General features: G+C 33.0%; 1 protein-coding gene across 3 annotated transcripts in view; it reads right to left on the bottom strand.

Annotated features, from left to right (window-relative positions):
• The window catches only part of LOC118205597 (ubiquitin C-terminal hydrolase 7-like), a 166,255-nt gene that overhangs the window by 20,835 nt on the left and 127,960 nt on the right, over nt 1-17,460 (bottom strand). For all 3 annotated transcript variants that reach the window (XM_085811679.1, XM_085811676.1, XM_085811677.1), the window contains exons 30-31: nt 5,092-5,139; nt 4,322-4,393 (exon numbers count right to left, since the gene is read on the bottom strand). In XM_085811679.1, coding sequence (XP_085667805.1) covers nt 4,322-4,393; nt 5,092-5,139 — 120 coding nt within the window. The remainder of the gene's footprint in view (nt 1-4,321; nt 4,394-5,091; nt 5,140-17,460) is intronic.

Below are 17,460 nucleotides of genomic sequence, written 5' to 3'. Positions count from 1 at the left end.
TTTTTTAAAGTGTAGTCATACTTTTAAGGACACTCTTTATAATTCCAGATTATCACATGAAATGCATTAATCTAGAGCAGCAGTCGGCAACATTTAGAACTTCGTTGACCACTAAATGCATAATTTTTGATTTGGCAGACCATTAAAATGAGTTTAGAAAAAATGGTAAATACATCTATACAATAATAATCAGAAAACTTTTATTTTATTAATGTGAAACTTTTATTTAATTAATGCAAATTGCCTAGGATCTTCCAATTTTAGGTAATAAAAACCAAAACATTCTTTCAGTGACTGGAAGTGCTGTTGAATAATGGATACCATTTGTTGGTTGAGATTGTTCTCTCCTATATTTTCATTTAAATTTATAAGCATTTGTATATTTCCTTCTACAGCGTTTGCTACAGTGATATTTTTTGAAAAGCATCTATTTTACTCATACTGTAAACGCATGCTTAAGTTGTCCTTGCATATGTTTAGTTCAGTTAACAGAGGAAAACCATCTGCCAAATATACAAGGTTGTCTACCCCCTCAAATCGTCAGACAAGAGTTCTTGAAATTCCGGATTATTTTACTGCTAAAAAATAATTTGATTTCTTCGTGTAGACCGAACAGTCATGTCAGTATCTCACCTCAATGTGAAGAAGAAGGTGAGTATAGTATAATGAGAGCCAATTTCTTTACAAAGTGCTTCAAATAATCGAGAATTAAGCACTTTGTGTTGAATTCATTGTGACGTTAATAACATCTGCTGATACTTGGTGTAGTTCTGGGGGACATTTTTTTTTTTTTTTTCCATGACAAGATGCTCACTATGTGTAATGCAGTGTGTAGACCGAAAGACTCCTGAAGGATGTCCAGTTATGTTTAGTAATTTCGTCAATTTTGGGCTTTAACAGTGTTAGCAGACTTACTACTTTCAATTTCTGTACAGGCTTTTTTCCCAAAATCTCTTCACAAGCTTGCAATATGCAAGGTTTGAATAATTCTTCTCCAATTGTATACGGCCTTTTGTTTTTCAGTACTTGAAGTGCTATCAGATAGGAAGCCTTTGATAGGGGCTTATCTTAAACAACCATATTTTTAAGGTACCTACTTATATTTGCATATTTTCACACATTTTTAAAAAATATTCAAGTAGTTTATTAGCAAAATCTGAGTGTTTTGATTTCAAGTGAGGTATCATGGCAGCATTAGATAAACTCTGAGAACAGATAATTCCAAAAGGCCATTCATTCAGCTTACTACTGGGTTCTGGAATAAATCCACATTTCATATAGTCTGAATCACATTTTCTTGTTATTTTGGGTTTTTTTCTTTGCACCTCCAGCTTGAACTTTCTCTCTATTGCTGTCTGATCATGACGAGGAATGTGGATGCTTTGATTCATTGATTACCTCTTTGTTAAATGAATCAATACTATTTTCATTAGTTATTCTATCTTTAGTTTTACTAAAGAAATGCAAAATATTCGCTCACTTTTTCTCACTCATTATGTGTCTATTATCTATTTTATTTGAATCTGAGAACCATAAAAAATTAAAGAAAATTATTAATTGGTGAAAAATGTCTGCAAAAAATGCATAAGTTTATGTACATAGTTTTTCTGTGGACCATCAAAAATTTTTGGAGACCACGGATCTACAGCGCATAACTTTTGCTGCTATTTTTGCCATTCATTACATGGTGCAATTCCCTCAAAATCTAGTTTTTAATAAATCAATGCCATTCTAAAATTTGCCTAAGTTTACTTGTGTCTCTCCATTATAATCCAACCAGGTTTTTTATTAACGCAAACATACACACAATAATGATTTGCCCAATGAACATATCATGAAACAAGATAGCTGTTTGCCCCAAGACTTTTTTACGGAAATTTTTTTATTAGGTGCTGCTTAATGTGATCACATTTGTCCACAGCTATTCTGATAATAAAATATTTAAAGCAAAAAGAAAGAAACCTCCAATCAGAAATAGAATTTAACTAATTTAATATATATGACTAGAAACACAAATACTTTCACAGAATTAGAAATACATGCAAAAACATATCTATGAACTTATTCACAAGGTCTCTAATGCAGTAGTTCATTTATGAAATGTTCATAACATTTCTGGAAATTCTTTGACCAAAGGTCTATCCTGAATACTTGGAGGGCATCCCTCATTCATTGGAAAAGAACGTAAAACTAAAATTTAAGATTGTGAAAAAAACCCACCCTTAGTTTGGTGTAGATGTTTTCAGCAAAACTATGCTTGCTTTCTTACCCAATTTTGAATAGTTGAGCAAAATCAAAATAAAATTTTGTGTGCCCCATAATCCCTTATTTGCTGACACTTTTCTGACACCTAGCAATTTTTATACAATTTGTTTTGGCCTTATTGAATTGTCGGTAACAATAAGTGATGTATTTTCTAGAATTTCATACACAAACAGGCAAGACTCCGGAAATTTGCTCATAACATCCAAATGATAACATTAACCACAATCACATAAAGCAGCGTCTACTGTATTCATATTATATGATTTAGCAAGCACTTTAATAGGAATTAACACCTAGATGAACCTGCTAATGTTCGATAAATTTAATCATTAAAAAATATGAAATACTTCAGAAGAATACTTTAATAACAAAGGAAGTACACCTAATTATGTTTTTTCCATGACCGACAAATTCCGGGGAAAGGAGATAACTGTGGATATTAAGAAATTAAAGGCGGATTCCAGATATGAAAATCCAAACAATCTTTTCAATCAAAATTTCCTTTTTAAGAATTTAAATACACTTTGTAATGAACTTCTTTCTATTTGTAACAAAATGATCTAGGTTACTCCACACATTCCTATTTTTGAAATTTCCTCTTTCAAGAATCTAGCATTGAATATAACAGCTCGAAATAATTTCTTTTACTGATTAACTGCCTTTGCAATTTTTGTGACCTGCAAACAATAGTTGTGGCAATATGGAGAAATTCACAGTACTTATGTATTATCACATCGACTATAAAACTGTTCCACAGCAGCATGAATTAGCATCAGTTATGGATAATCATAACATTTGTGCTTTTGTCTGATGTAACTCTGATCTTGTTAAGCCACCTTTTGTTTTTATGAAAAAGAATATAAATTAACTGTTATTGCTGTATTTTTTCTTCTATTTTGAGAAAAATTATTAAAATTTGGACCTGCCTTCTACAGAACAGCAAGCAATGCATTATTTTCAAAGTTTTTTAACTTTATTAAATAAAAGTGTATTAATGGACATAGTCAGCTGAATATGGCAAATAAAACAGTATTAGATTTGGAAAATTATCTCGATTAGTTCGTAATTGTACTGTCCTACATAGAGCTTCCAGTAAATTCAGAGGCCCTAACAAAATAGCAGAAACTGAGAAAAGCCTATTTATGGAGCACAAAAACCAAGTAGGTTAAATAAAAATTGTTTATTAAATAAAGATGCATCGGCTCCTCCAGAATTCTGCAGGAATGATTGGCACAACATTCATAGGTCGGTGGTAGACAACTTTCACAGTAATTATTGGGATATCTGTGAAATTCAGCACTGATCTGCTGTTAACTAAATCACTGTTAATATTATCTAAGCCAAAAAGTGACAATACAAGAAACCATACAAGTATTCTTCCACAAGAAAGACATTACATCATCTAGAAGAGCTGAAATTATAGCTATTGTCCCATTAAGATTCATACGCTTTGTAGAAGGGCCGGTTATGGTAACTTCAGAAACTCGACTAGCTTCTCATTTGCAAGAGAGTAAGCACTGACCATTGACAGGATCCTTAAGAGGTTATTTAGATTTTAATGCCACATGTATTTACTAAATTCAGTTTGTGCAAGTTAATCACTGAATTATTTCCAGGAGTAAAGTTAGCTCAAGTACACACATTAGTTTAAAAACAAACTTTGTAAATAAGAATTCTACAGGCACTCTTGTACTTGTTCAAATTGTTAAATCTGCTAAGTCTTCAAATAAAAAGGCCAAACACATGCTATATTACCTTTTTAAAGGAGCTTGATTAGATATCATCATCCCCATAACGAAATAAATCTCAGAATTTGACTTTTCTTGTATATTTTGGACTAAATATTCAGGTAAATGAAATGATATATATACTTTTGTAACATATACAATTTAATAAATTAAATGAAAAAACATAACATTACCTTAACGTTAATTAGCTTCAAAAATACACTGCACAGAAAATGAAACTATAAAGGTAGATCACAACCATGGAAATCTCAGCTCTTAACTTCCACAGTTATTACAATTAATCAGTTATGAATAAAATAAAAGCTTACTCTTTCAAATTCCTTATCTGGCACTTCAAGTTTTTTCTGTATTCGTTCTTTGATTTTACAAAATGGTTCTTTCTGAAAGTAGAAGGAAAAAATTAACCAGTGAAAATTATTTGTAAACATTGTTACTCTACAGATCAAATTTAAAAATCATTTATTTTTGAGCATACAAGGTGAGGAAAAAGACTATAAATTAAGACAAAAATGACACATTAAACAGCCTTCTGGATGCTTTCTTTCCTACACAAAATTTGACAATTACATTTTGGTAACGCATTATTTCAAGCTAAAGTGACATGAAAGGATGATTAAAATTTTATTTCACTTTTTAAACATGCTACAAAGTATGATATAGATGCAATTTTTTTTTCTGATGTTATATCTACGAGAATGTTTAAAAAAATATTGCAATATCTAGTAAAGAAGCATATACACTAAAGAAAATTACACAAGCACACTGGACTAGTTAGAGTTTCAAAATAATAATACAAGGATTCACCCCCACTGTTATATCACTTTACTGACATTCAGCATGCATAAGCATTTTCTCATAATTGCTTAATAATGTTTAACAAAATTATTAATTTAAATGAAAAACAAAATTTAACGACTATACATACAACAGAAACAACAGAATAAGAAAGTATTTACAGTATTGAACACATCTAAATATTTCAGTATAAATTGTTATAATATTCAACTAAAATTATCACATCCATCATTATTTAAATTTGATTTAATGCAAGTCATATTAAATTTGTTATTCAACTTACATGCTTAACTTTTAAAAGAAAAGGTACACCAAATGTAGAGAAGACTTCCTAAAAAAAAAATATATATATATATATATATATATATATATATATTTGGAACATAAAATAACACAAATTATAAGAAAATATATAGCAATCATTCAAATAATGTTTTGGTTACACATATAAAATAAAAGAAGTGGGAAGAAAATGCATTAAAATATCCATTAAAATATCCATTAATATTTCAATCTAAAAAACTATTTTGTAGTTCTAAAAATGTAAAAAACTAAATTTTGTAGTTCAATCTAAAAAACAAAATTCATGGGACGGTCATTCTTTTAGTTTAAAGAGCCACTGGTGTTTTATGTGTAGAATTACTAACAAAGGTTCCAGATACACTTTGTGCATAATATCACGACAATCCCACCAGATACAAAATGTGATCTTTTTGTTAGTCGAATTGCGCTTTGCGGGCTTGAAGGACGCAAAATCAGGGCTGTGGAGTCAGTAGGAAAAGTGACCGAATCAAACGCCCTCATATGCAAACATATACACATAGGTTACAGCTTATTTTTTTAGTATAAAAGATGCAATAGATGCTACAGTGGGAAAATTGATGGCATAGTAAATTATTTATATTAATTAGCATTTATTTTAAAATGGAAAAACTGGCATTAGTAATTTCTAAGGAAAAAAAACAGCTTTGGCAAGATTTTTTTTTTGTTAGAGGACCACAGATCCGATTTGGTAAATTTCAGAGCTGAAGAGTCTTTCCACACTGACTTGAGTAGGAGGAAGAGCTGTTACTGTTAGAGCCATTTCTTTTAACTTTCCACACTGACTTGAGTAGGAGGAACAGCTCTTACTGTTACAGCCATTTCTTTTAACTTTTCAGAATAGATTTTTATAAGTTCTATAAGAGCTGATTTGCGCAAGAGCAATCATATTTCTCTATTTCTTCAAAGGTGGTGTAGAAATCTGGTTTGTATTTTTTCATTTTCATATCTAAAGGCTCTTGGTTCTTTATTCTCATTCGGTTTGCCTTAGCCTTTTCAGAATTATCTAAATATTTCTCAAAATCTCATTCATCAATGGAAGAGGATGATAGATACTCAGTTGCAATGACTCCAGTTTGACTGTCCTGATTTGAATACTTCAATTGTTCTGAGAATAATTTCATTCTTAGTGAAAGTTCATAGATGGCTTTCTTTGCCTTTTAATTTGTTCGCCATTCAATTCAGTGTTCAAATTCAGTGTTTTGGATCTACATATATTGAACCAAGAGAGATCTCATTACTTTAATTTAGAAGTCAAACAACATCTGATTGTCTCTCAATCTAGTTTCTCTTTTTTCATTGAAGAAATAATTCCTTCTGCAGTAAACCTCCATTTCAGAAATCGCACACATCACATTCTTCCATTCTCGTCTCCTGTTAATTCTTCGGATTGTAGCTTTTTTGTGGCTATATTCAGTGTAGAAAGAAGAATTTCCAATTCTGCAACATCATTCCACAGTCTTTCTATTAGTGAAACATTATGATTATCTACATATTCTAAAAAAGTTCTTAATTCTAACAACCTCTATATCTTTCCCATCGCGTTGCTTGATCAATAATTGCTCCTTTTCCTGCTCGCTTCCTAAGAACGGTATCAGATTTTGGGAGTTCTTGCTGCTATTACTGGTTACCTAAATTTACCAATGAGATGTGCAACTAAATGGATCAGTTTAATCAATAATGGCAAATATCACATCCATCTTCCTCCCTTTTATTTATTAATATGTCAATAAAAGACAAAATAACTATGGATATGGTCCATAAATAATAATAATAAAAAAAAAAAAAAAAAAAACTCAGTTCATCGTTAATTTTTTTTTTTTTCAATTCACTTTAATTTCATTTCAAATTGAAACTGTCCAACAAAAACTGGAGTTGGAGTCGACCTATTTTTAGCAACTCCAGCTTCCGACTCCTTTTACCGAAAAATCTGCCCAACTCCGACTCCACAGCGCTCCTCAAAACAACCCCTTTTCCAGCCTTGTTGCTGAAGTAAACCTACTTTTCATCACAAGTGATAATCTGGTCCAGAATTTTATCCTTGCTTTGATATTCGAGCAGATTAATGCAAACCTGAACACATCTGTCCTTATCTGCTTGAATCAGCTGATGCAGCACCCAGCAATTGAACTTGTAAACCAAGTTTATGCAATGCACAACACAACTAAAGGACATGGCACCAACGTCCGATTCCTTAGGAACCTATCGAGTGGTTGCATAATGATCTTCTTCCACAAGTTCTCGTAGGTGGGGCTCATTAACATCAGTAGGCCAACCAGAGCCCTTTGCTTCTTGAATGTTATAGTCCTTGTTTTTGAACTTAAAGTCCCAAACCTTCACAATGTCATATGATCAACATCAGTACCTTAAGGTGTGCACATGATTTGGCGACATTCTGTAGCTGACGTTTTGCAATAGAACTGGAAGTAAATGATGGTTCTCATCTGGTAGTGTGATAGTTTCATTTCAGACATCTTGTACTTAATAATGATGATATTTGTTTACAAATTTTACAACACAGTGTTTCTAAAGCAAGTCTTTTTCTTTCCAATTAGAAAAATCATTTGACAAAATATGATTAAAATTGCCAACAGTTTACACAGATGTTATTTGCAGCGGCAGGAAACTTTTGTCACAACCCGATATATAAATTAAGATGTCTGCAATTATATTCCAAGTAAATGTTAAGTCTGAAATGCATATGTATAGTTATTTAGCACCATAATGAGATTAAAACGAGGTTTCACAAAATCAAATGCTTTCTCATTTTGTATAAAATACAGTAAACACAAAGCTGAACAAACAGACTATCTTACCGGCCAACCTTGCCACTCAGCAAAATTAAATAAAATAAAATACAGCAACCACCACTCGAATACACTGCCTATCAGACAACCTTGTCACTCACACTTGGGTGCGTGTGTGCACTGAGCTTTAACGTCATTAAAACTTTACTATTTTCGACACGATACCAATGTGTATACCCTCTCCAATTTATATATAAAAAAAAAAATTGTGTGTTTGCCAATATGGTCTTTCCTTCATCTAATGTTGTATTTCAATTGAATGTAACATCTGTAGTTTCGAAGATACAAACATTCGCAAATACCTCAAATGGTGTCTTAATTTTGGCTTTCCCATCAGACCATTATGGAGGAACACAATCCTACATTACAAAAAAGTACTGACAATCAAGTTTAAAAATAACCTAACAATGAGTTCAACAGTTTTAGAATTCAAGTACCTCACCCTCCTTTTAAATATATGTTAGAAAATTATGTTAATGTATGACATGTTGTTGTCTGTAGTCTAATTTGTGACCCCTCAATTTACACTATCACTAAATCATAGATCCCAATGATCTGCTAAATAGCATATTTAGATGATCGATTACAGTACAATAAAAAAAGCAAAAAAGAAAATCTAGAAAAGTTCAAATCTTAATGTCACACCAGCTGAGGTTTTTTAAGCTTTCACTGAGCAGTTGTTTAACAATAGTAAAATCTTGCAATTTGATGATAATCCTAGAGTGTTAAAATTTATCTAGCTTCTTTAACAAAATGCTCTATGAACCATTTGGTGAAACGTTCTTTTCATGAACCATGAATTTTGTTTATTCCTTTAAACCACAGGTACTCCTGTCAGAGCTCTGGAACTGGTGCTATTACCCACTACCACTGTTTTACATTTGTAAGTTCCAGTTGCATTGCTGCATACTAAAAATAGTAACTCTTCCTTTAGCTTCTTTCACCTCTGACGGTGCATTTTCTTTGCTTGTCACAAATACCTTTCTTGGCAAACATAGCCACAAAAGTTCAGTCTCATCCATATTAAAACCTGTTCTGGGCTAAGATTTTCATCTGCCACTAACACAAAAAATTCATCAATAAATTCCTTTGCAGCATTTTTATCTTCTGAAAGTTTTCCCACGTGCTTTCAGATAACATATACCAAGTCTCTGCTTAAATCAGTTTAGCCAACCGCTGATGAAATTGCACAGCTCCTCTATTTTTAAATCAGCATGAATCTGATTTCTGTTTTTTCTCAGAAGCAGTCCTCAAATTGGCTCCCCCATCATCCCTCATCCACTGCTGGAACCACTCGTACAAGACAGCATTGAGGTTTGACGATTTCGCCTCGTGCAAAGATTTCTAGTTTCGGATTCCGGTGTTGGATTATTGTTGCTGTAAAATTTCAACAGCTTTTTTTTTTTTTCTTTGCCATGTCACAATTTCAAACGATTCTGCTATAAACCGAGAAGTAATACCTTTTTCCATCTTTTGCAAAATTTCCATTTGCCTTGCCGTTAATGCAATAGGTTTAGCTTTTTCAACGTTACAAACAGTAAAATCATGAATGCATTTCTTATCTGCCATTTTATTAAAAAGCGCTCAAATGCAAAATATTTTTAATTTATCCACAAAGTATCCAGATATAAAAACAGCAGCATTAAACAATGCCGTGAAACAATAAGGGTCATAAAATACAACGTGAATCGTGAACTTAAAAGAAAAGTTGACCAAATCATCTGCTTTTTTACCTTGATGCAGATTGGTGGGGAAAAACTTTCACCATGATGTCAATAATTTGGTGTTTCTGTTATTAATCATCCAGTAATTATTACATCATTATTCAGCAAGTATTTTTTCTTTGGTATTTCGTTCTCCATGTTGCGGCTTCCAGAACATATAAATTGAATGTTTACATTTTGAGAGGCAACGTGGATTTCAGGTCGTTGGATTTTCAGTATTTGGCTGTATAAAAACACATTAAAAAATAAACATATTACTTCGAACTTGCCAAAAGCAAACTCTGCTGATTTCTATCACATGTTATTTTTACGAGGTCAGTAAATTTTGTGTATCGCAAAAAATTACCATATTACGAAAACGAACATGTAAATTAGATAATCAAACATAATTAAAATTAATTAAATTTATTTATACAAGACCTTCAAAATATGACTCATAAATGCCAGAATTAAACTTAAATCACCATCAAGGTCACGTTCATCACTCTGTTCTAAATCCCTTCTTCTAACGTTGAGTCATTTTCATTTTATTTTTCAATGATTTCCGGTTTAATCGTATTGTGATATGATCGTATCAGCTTGAACCAATTGCCATGCTTTATCAATCCACAAGGCAAGTTTCCCATATGAAGCTTTTCTCATCCGTCTGGAATTTTTGAAAAGAAATGAAATCTGCTTTGCATCCATTCCTCCCACTGCTTTCGCAGTTTTGTGCTCGAAAATTCTACTGATGGTGAGATACAGTGGCTGTAAAATTTTTGTAAGCCCACCTGGCATCATTGAGATATTGTTACTAAGTTTTTCTGCTTTATATTTTGCAGTAACCACTGAATGGGATCATAATGAATCCAGAATGATGAGTCCCAGAGGTTGGAAAAAAGCAACATTTCTTTTTTTAAAAAATTTCTGTCAGCCAAAACAACAACACTTCTTCGCACATCCATCTTTTATCACTGGTACAAATAATGATCTCTTTAAAAATTTTCCCTTTTTTTCTACAGAAACTAATCTTAAAATCACCAAAATGTTGATAAGTCGCCAAATTTAGAACCGTTTAATAAAAGAATTCACATCCCCAAAAGCAAAAAGTTGTTTAAGAGCTCTTTATTAGAAAAAACGAATTTCGAAATATTTATGTTTCACTTCTTTGCTTAGAAACTTGAGTATCCCATCATTTATATTAGAAATAGAAACAAATTATAACTCATGAACCCATTCAAAAAATAACCATATATACAGCAGTGAATCGCCAAAAATATTCCTCCAAAATGCTAATTCATACACAAAATGACAGTCGCAAAAACAAAGAAATTTCAGATGATTAAGGGCCTTCTGCTGGTTTTGTCCAAAATTAAGGACTTTTAAGGACCAAAAATCGATTAAAAAAATCTAAGAACTTTTAAGGACTCTTACGGACCATACGAACCCTAGCCTAGTAATGGACCCATGTCTCATCCATGGTGATAAATCGGCGCATAAAATCTGTAGGATCCCTGTTGAATCAGTTCATAGACACCTGCAAAAATCGTTTGATTCATATTCAGCGAATGCGGCACTCATCTTGCACAGAGCTTTCGCATGCCTAATTCTTTATGCAAGATGTTTAGCACCCTTTCTTCCGATATCCCCACAGCTTCAGCTATCTCACACACCTTTACTCGCCTATCGTCTAACACAAGGATGTCAAACTCACGGCCCACAACAAATATTTTTGTGGCCCGGCCAATATATCGGCAAATAATAATATATAATAATAAAATAACATGTCAAAGAAGTAAAAAATGAAATGTTTACTTCTAAGTAATTAACGATAATTTATTCAGTGTTGTTAGATTACTCACAGCAAGCTGACACACACATTACTTAAATTACAAATGCGTGCGAGTAGCTTGCGTTCAGCTACCTTTGGCTTTTGGGGGACACGTGCACTCAGAACTTGTACGCATCCCCCGATAGCCAAATGTGGCCGAGCTCATGGTCTCAGTTTTCAAATCATAGTTTTGTACGATATATTGGTGCATGCACTTTGCTTTATTATTAATTATTACTTAATTCATATTGTTACGGATTTCATAGTTATTTATTTATTTAGTTTTTTTTTTATTTAGAATTGTAATTAGATTTGCTTCATGTTGCCTTAGCAACGCAGATGATTTTTGAAAAGACAGCTGCGTAGGAAGGTTAAAAATAGAACAGCGCGTGCATTTAATACCTAATAAATAAATATCTCGTAATTGCTGTTGCCATCTACAAAAATCCAGATATTTATAGATGTTTCCTCCAGTATATTCGAGAAATTAATTATAAAGCTTATAAAAGCCGAGAACAAACAACTCATCTCAGTAGTAGCTGTAGTTCTAGTGAACTGTTTGTTTACTTAATGCTGTGATTGATTTGCAGCAATTTTGCTGCGAGATAGAATTAGTTTCTCTGTTTTGAATTGATTTTTGCTAAACGTTTGATATTTTGTGATATTGTTAGAATATTTTTGAAGAAACATTTCAGCATTTTGATTTATCTCTTGTGGAAAGAATAAATTTTTGTTAACTTTTTAACGTTAACCGTGTTTATTCCAGCCCTTTGTATTCAGTATGCCTATATCAAAACCAAGTGGTAGTAAAATTAAACGAAAAATCGCTGACGAACATAGAATATTCCAAGTAAAATGGGAATTAGAATTTTTGCTGTGAAATAAAAGATAAAATAATCTGCTTGATATATAATAATACTATTAATGTACCAAAGTTATATAATATTAAACGTCATTACGAACACACAATCGAAATATAACAATTACGAAGGATTAATGAGAGAAGAAAAGTTGAAAGAGCTCAAGTTAGAAGTGAAAAAGCAACAGTCCATGTTTAGTAAAGTATTGCAAGAAAGTGAAGCGGCGGTACATACAAGCTACGTCTTGTTCGAGTTGATAGCTAAATATTCGAAGCCTTTTACTGACTGTGATTTCATCAAGGAATGCCTAATGAAAGCTGGAGAAATTGTTTGTCCTGGAAATGTGAAGGCTTTTCAATCAATTTCATTGTCTCGAAATACAGTTGCGGAAAGAGTTACTGATTTAGCCGCGAATTTAAGTGATCAGATCAAAGCAAAGTCATTTAGTTTCGAAAGTTTCTCCATTGCCTGTGACGAGAGCACGGACATTAGTGGCAAAGCTCAATTAGCAGTGTTTCTTAATTCTTGTGACAAGAATTTTAACATTTTTGAGGAATTACTGGAACTAATACCGATGCCTGGTACTACCACAGGAGAAGATATATTTACTTGTGTTTTTGGACTTCTGCAGAAAATCTACCTTTGGCAAAATTAAATTCTGTAGCTACAGATGGCGCTCCATCAATGACTGGGAAAAACAAGGGCTTCGTAGCATTACTAAGAAAAAAACTTAGTGAAATTCATGGTTCAAACATTCATCATTTGCATTGTATTATACATCAAGGAGTTCTATGCACAAAAGTAATAAATATGGAGAATGTTTTGTCATATATAAAAAAAGTTATAAATTTTTATAAGATCTCGAGGTTTAAATCAGCATCAATTCACTGCTTTCTTAAGTGAGTTAGATAGTGAATATTCGGGTTTGTCCTACTATACCGAGGTACATTGGTTATGTTGCTCCAAGATTCTCAAACAATTCTGGGATTTGAAAGAAGAAATATGCCAGTTTTTAAAAACAAAAATCAAGACATAAGTTTGTTTTACGATCCAATATGGATACAAGATTTATCTTTCTTGGTTGATATAACCAAACACTTAACCGATTTAAATTTATCGTTACAAGGAAAAGATTATATCATTACGAACATGTTTGACATAATTAAAGCATTCAAATGTCAACGAGTTCTTTTGGAAAAACAACTTAAAAACGAAGATTCGAAGCACTTCCCGACGTGCAGCATGAACAAATCAAGTTTAGAGGATACTTGTTCGTATCAAAAATACGCAGAAAAAATTGCAAATTTAACAACTGAATTTGAAACAAGGTTTAATGGTTTTAGTTCCCTCGAAGACAAATTTTTTTTGTTTTCTTCAATTTTCTCAATAAGTATTGACTCAGTACCCAGCCATATGCAAATGGAGGTGATCGAGATTCAAGTGGGCGTGCCTGAATTTTACAAATATTTTACAAATATTTACAAATATTTTACAAATATACCAGCCAGGTTTGAAAATACTCAAAAATTCGCATATGAAATTATTTCCATGTTTGGCAGCACTTATCGGTGCGAGCAGTTATTTTCAGTCGTGAAAGGTAATAAGTCTCCTATTAGAATCCGTATTAATGATGCTCACCTTGGGTCAGCGTTGAAAGTTATCACTGCAAACAAAATTTCTCCCGAAATAGGAAAGATAATAGCAGAGAAGAGATGTCAAGTATCAGGACGTAAACATTAAATTTTTCTTGTTCTTTTCTATATAAATATATATATATATGTTTATTATTGTATTATTCGAAATAAATCTACGTTTCTATGAATATAGATTTTTTATTTATTTATTTATTTATTTTTTTTTTTTGCGGCCCGCCTAAAGTTAAACCTTGTTTGTTTGGCCCAAGTGTACCTATGAGTTTGACATCCCTGGTCTAACACAACATCGTGCACCTCTTGATGGTTTTTGGCATGGTTGCCGTTTTTGGACATCCTTCACATGGGTCATCTTTGAGGATTGTACACCACGTTTAACCCTTTGCGGTGACTATACTTTAAAGTCAGAATTTTAACCAAAAAAGTTGTATGCGGTCAATTAGGCCTAAAGAAGTATACACGTAAAATTTTGTATAAATTGCACTTACCGTTTTAATTTTGTGGGTGCTCTATGAAGTGAAACACTGCGCCGCCAGAGATTTTAAAAGTGCGACTAAGGGAGCATTGCAGTGAAGCACAGAAATGAGTAGGATCATTTTTAAAGTAATGAAAAAACACTGTATTATGGCTCTATACATGGTTTTCTGGATATACACAACATTATTGAACAAATATAGATAAATGAGATAAATATATGTATATACACAAGTCCTATATACAAAGATATTTACAAATTTTTCGATTTCTTAGCTTTGTAAAATTGTTCAAAGCATGTCACACCTTTCCGATGGAAGCACAAACCAACTTTTTTCTGATAGAAGCATAACAACAGGTTTTGAACATAAAACTTGTTTTGTGCGGCTTCTTGTTCCGTGAAACAATATGTTTATAATTCCAAGTAAAAGCTTGAGGCTGCGTAGAGGTGCCTGGGTAAGATGGATCATCAAGCTTCTCATCAAATAAATGAGTTTCATCCGACATATCATCACAGGATTACACTGGTTCAGGGGCATATATATCAGTATTGCTGATATCTTTATGCTCTGATTCAGAATAAGAGGGTAATTCATGAAGCACTTTTAGCGCTTCTGAAAGAGTTATAGCTTCTCCACGCCATTTATGGAATGGCCTTTCCTCCGTGCCATTTATGGAAAATTAATAATAAAAAATTAACTATAATTAATACTAACAATAAAGAAAAATAAGCTATAAGATACACATACACACAAAAAAAATATCTACACAATTACTGAAAATAAATGGGAATGCGACTAAAAAGTGACAGCAAAAAATTTGCGCAGCTGTAAGTAAAGATTACTCGAGCTACTGATAAAAATCCCGCCTGAAAATTACTCACAAAAATTTCAAGATGACTATATTAGGGCTTTCATAGCACAAACTACACCTCATCCCTCAACTGCTTTGTTTGAATTCATTCCCCCAAAACAACAGAAATAGAAAACATATACAACAGATGTTGTGATGCGTAATAGTATGAGATTGCTAAAGGTGCAGTGTTCCCGCTAATGGAACACCCCGTTTTATTCAATGATTCTGTGCATGCTTTTTTAATGAAAAATGTAAAAAATATATAACAAATAATATAGAGTACAGCCATCAAAATTATACAGAAATTGTTTTTCAAACAATTTTATTTGTATCACCAAGAAAATATAGAAAATTACTAAAAAATAAGTGGATTTTAATAACACATCATAAATGAAAATTCAGTCTCTTCTTGTGATATGCTGCCGTCGACTATTTCAAAAGAGAAGTTCGAAGTATATTATAAAGGCATTTTCATCCATTTATGGTGGAATTTAATGGTTTCAGAAGCAATTCAAGTTGGGTGTTCCATGTAGTGGAACACTGAGCAACAAAGGGTTAAATTCAGCTTTTTAATGGTTGACATGGAAGAAGCAGAGTCCCCATAAACTTTTGGCAACTTCGGATGAATTTATCCATCCAATACAAAGAATTTTATGACTGCACGATACTCCAGTTTACCCATTTTAACGAATAAGACGCAAGAAGTCTACTTGGAAAATTCGTGCAAACAAACTACTTGAGAGAAGAGTTGAAACTTGTCATATGAGCTATTGACACCTGCACCCAGGCAGGAAACAAATTTTTGCTGAGTGGAGCACCATCTCTGGGTTAGGCCAGGAACTTTTCACCTTACTCATATGTCTTAACTGTAGAAAATTTTGTAAGTAAAGTATTAGGAAAAAGTACCATCAAATTTGAAATAAAAGTTGGCAATCGAATAAATTAGACTGAATTAGAAAATGTGTTGCATAATCCAAATCTAAGAAGGAATTTACTATCGGAAGCAAGGTTAGAAAAGGCAGGTGCCCATTGAATATACTTCAATAACTGCGGTAGATTATGTTATGCTAAGTGGTATGATGTACTTCTATGACATAAAAAAATTTAGGCATACAACAGATACAGAGAAAGATGAAGTCATGGTACAGAAGATTTTGCCAAGTAAATTTTGATTATATTCAGAATATTAGTAAAAATCAAAGAGTGAAAGGATTAGCCGAATTCAAAAAACCAACAGAGAAATGCGATCCAGGTATGGCTGTTGCTAAATCAACATTAACGTTTGCGAAAATTACAACACAATGAACGAATTATGCAAATTGAACCAAATTTACAGGAAATGTAAAGTGAGGTAAGGCATGCAAATAATTAGAATTGCAAGGCAATTGTGGATGAGTGGACTAAGAACCGGCTGCTTATTCCATGTATATCAGGACCGTAAAGTTGTGTTGAAATCTGCTTATTGTCATCATCTGCAGCCAATGTTTATTAGTGGTCAATATGCCGCATCAACAGCAGAAGGTGCTATACCAAGAACCAACGGAGTTCGAACAAGGTTGTATTGTCGGTATGCAAGAGGGTGGACCTTCGTATCAAACAATCGCAGCTCATATGCAGTGTAATATCACAAATGTGATGTGTTTGGAAGAAATGGACAGAAGACAGAGCAAACAAGAAGAAATTGTGGGTGTGGGACATGCAATAGCACAATGGCACGGGACAATTGATACCTCATCTGCATGACTGCAACGGATCGTACAGCAGCTTCTCTTGTGTAACACAACGGTGGAGCATGGCTACAGGTGTTGCATGTCTAGCTCCATGGTTCGTCGTCGCCTGCTGTAGCATGAACCGCATGCAAGGGTTCTAAGCAAGATTTCCCTCTCACTGTAACATAGATGCCTCTGACTTCAATAAGCATGGCAACAAGTTGTTTTCTCTGATGAATTTTACTACAGTCTGGAGTACTACGATGTGAGAGTACATGCTGGAAGTTACAGAGGGGAATGTCTGTTACATCAGTGTGTTACCCAGTGTCAATTGCCTGGCATCATGGTTTGGGGAGCTATTGGGTATAATTCCTGATCCCATCTAGTACAGATTACAACAACCTCAACAGTAATCGCTAGATAAGGGAAATTGTAGAGCG

This window comes from Stegodyphus dumicola, chromosome 2, assembly GCF_044657685.1.
Source record: "Stegodyphus dumicola isolate Sdum_Otavi_A_Nest chromosome 2, ASM4465768v1".
NCBI lineage: Eukaryota > Metazoa > Arthropoda > Arachnida > Araneae > Eresidae > Stegodyphus > Stegodyphus dumicola.
This window is presented reverse-complemented; position numbering and strand designations above follow the sequence as displayed.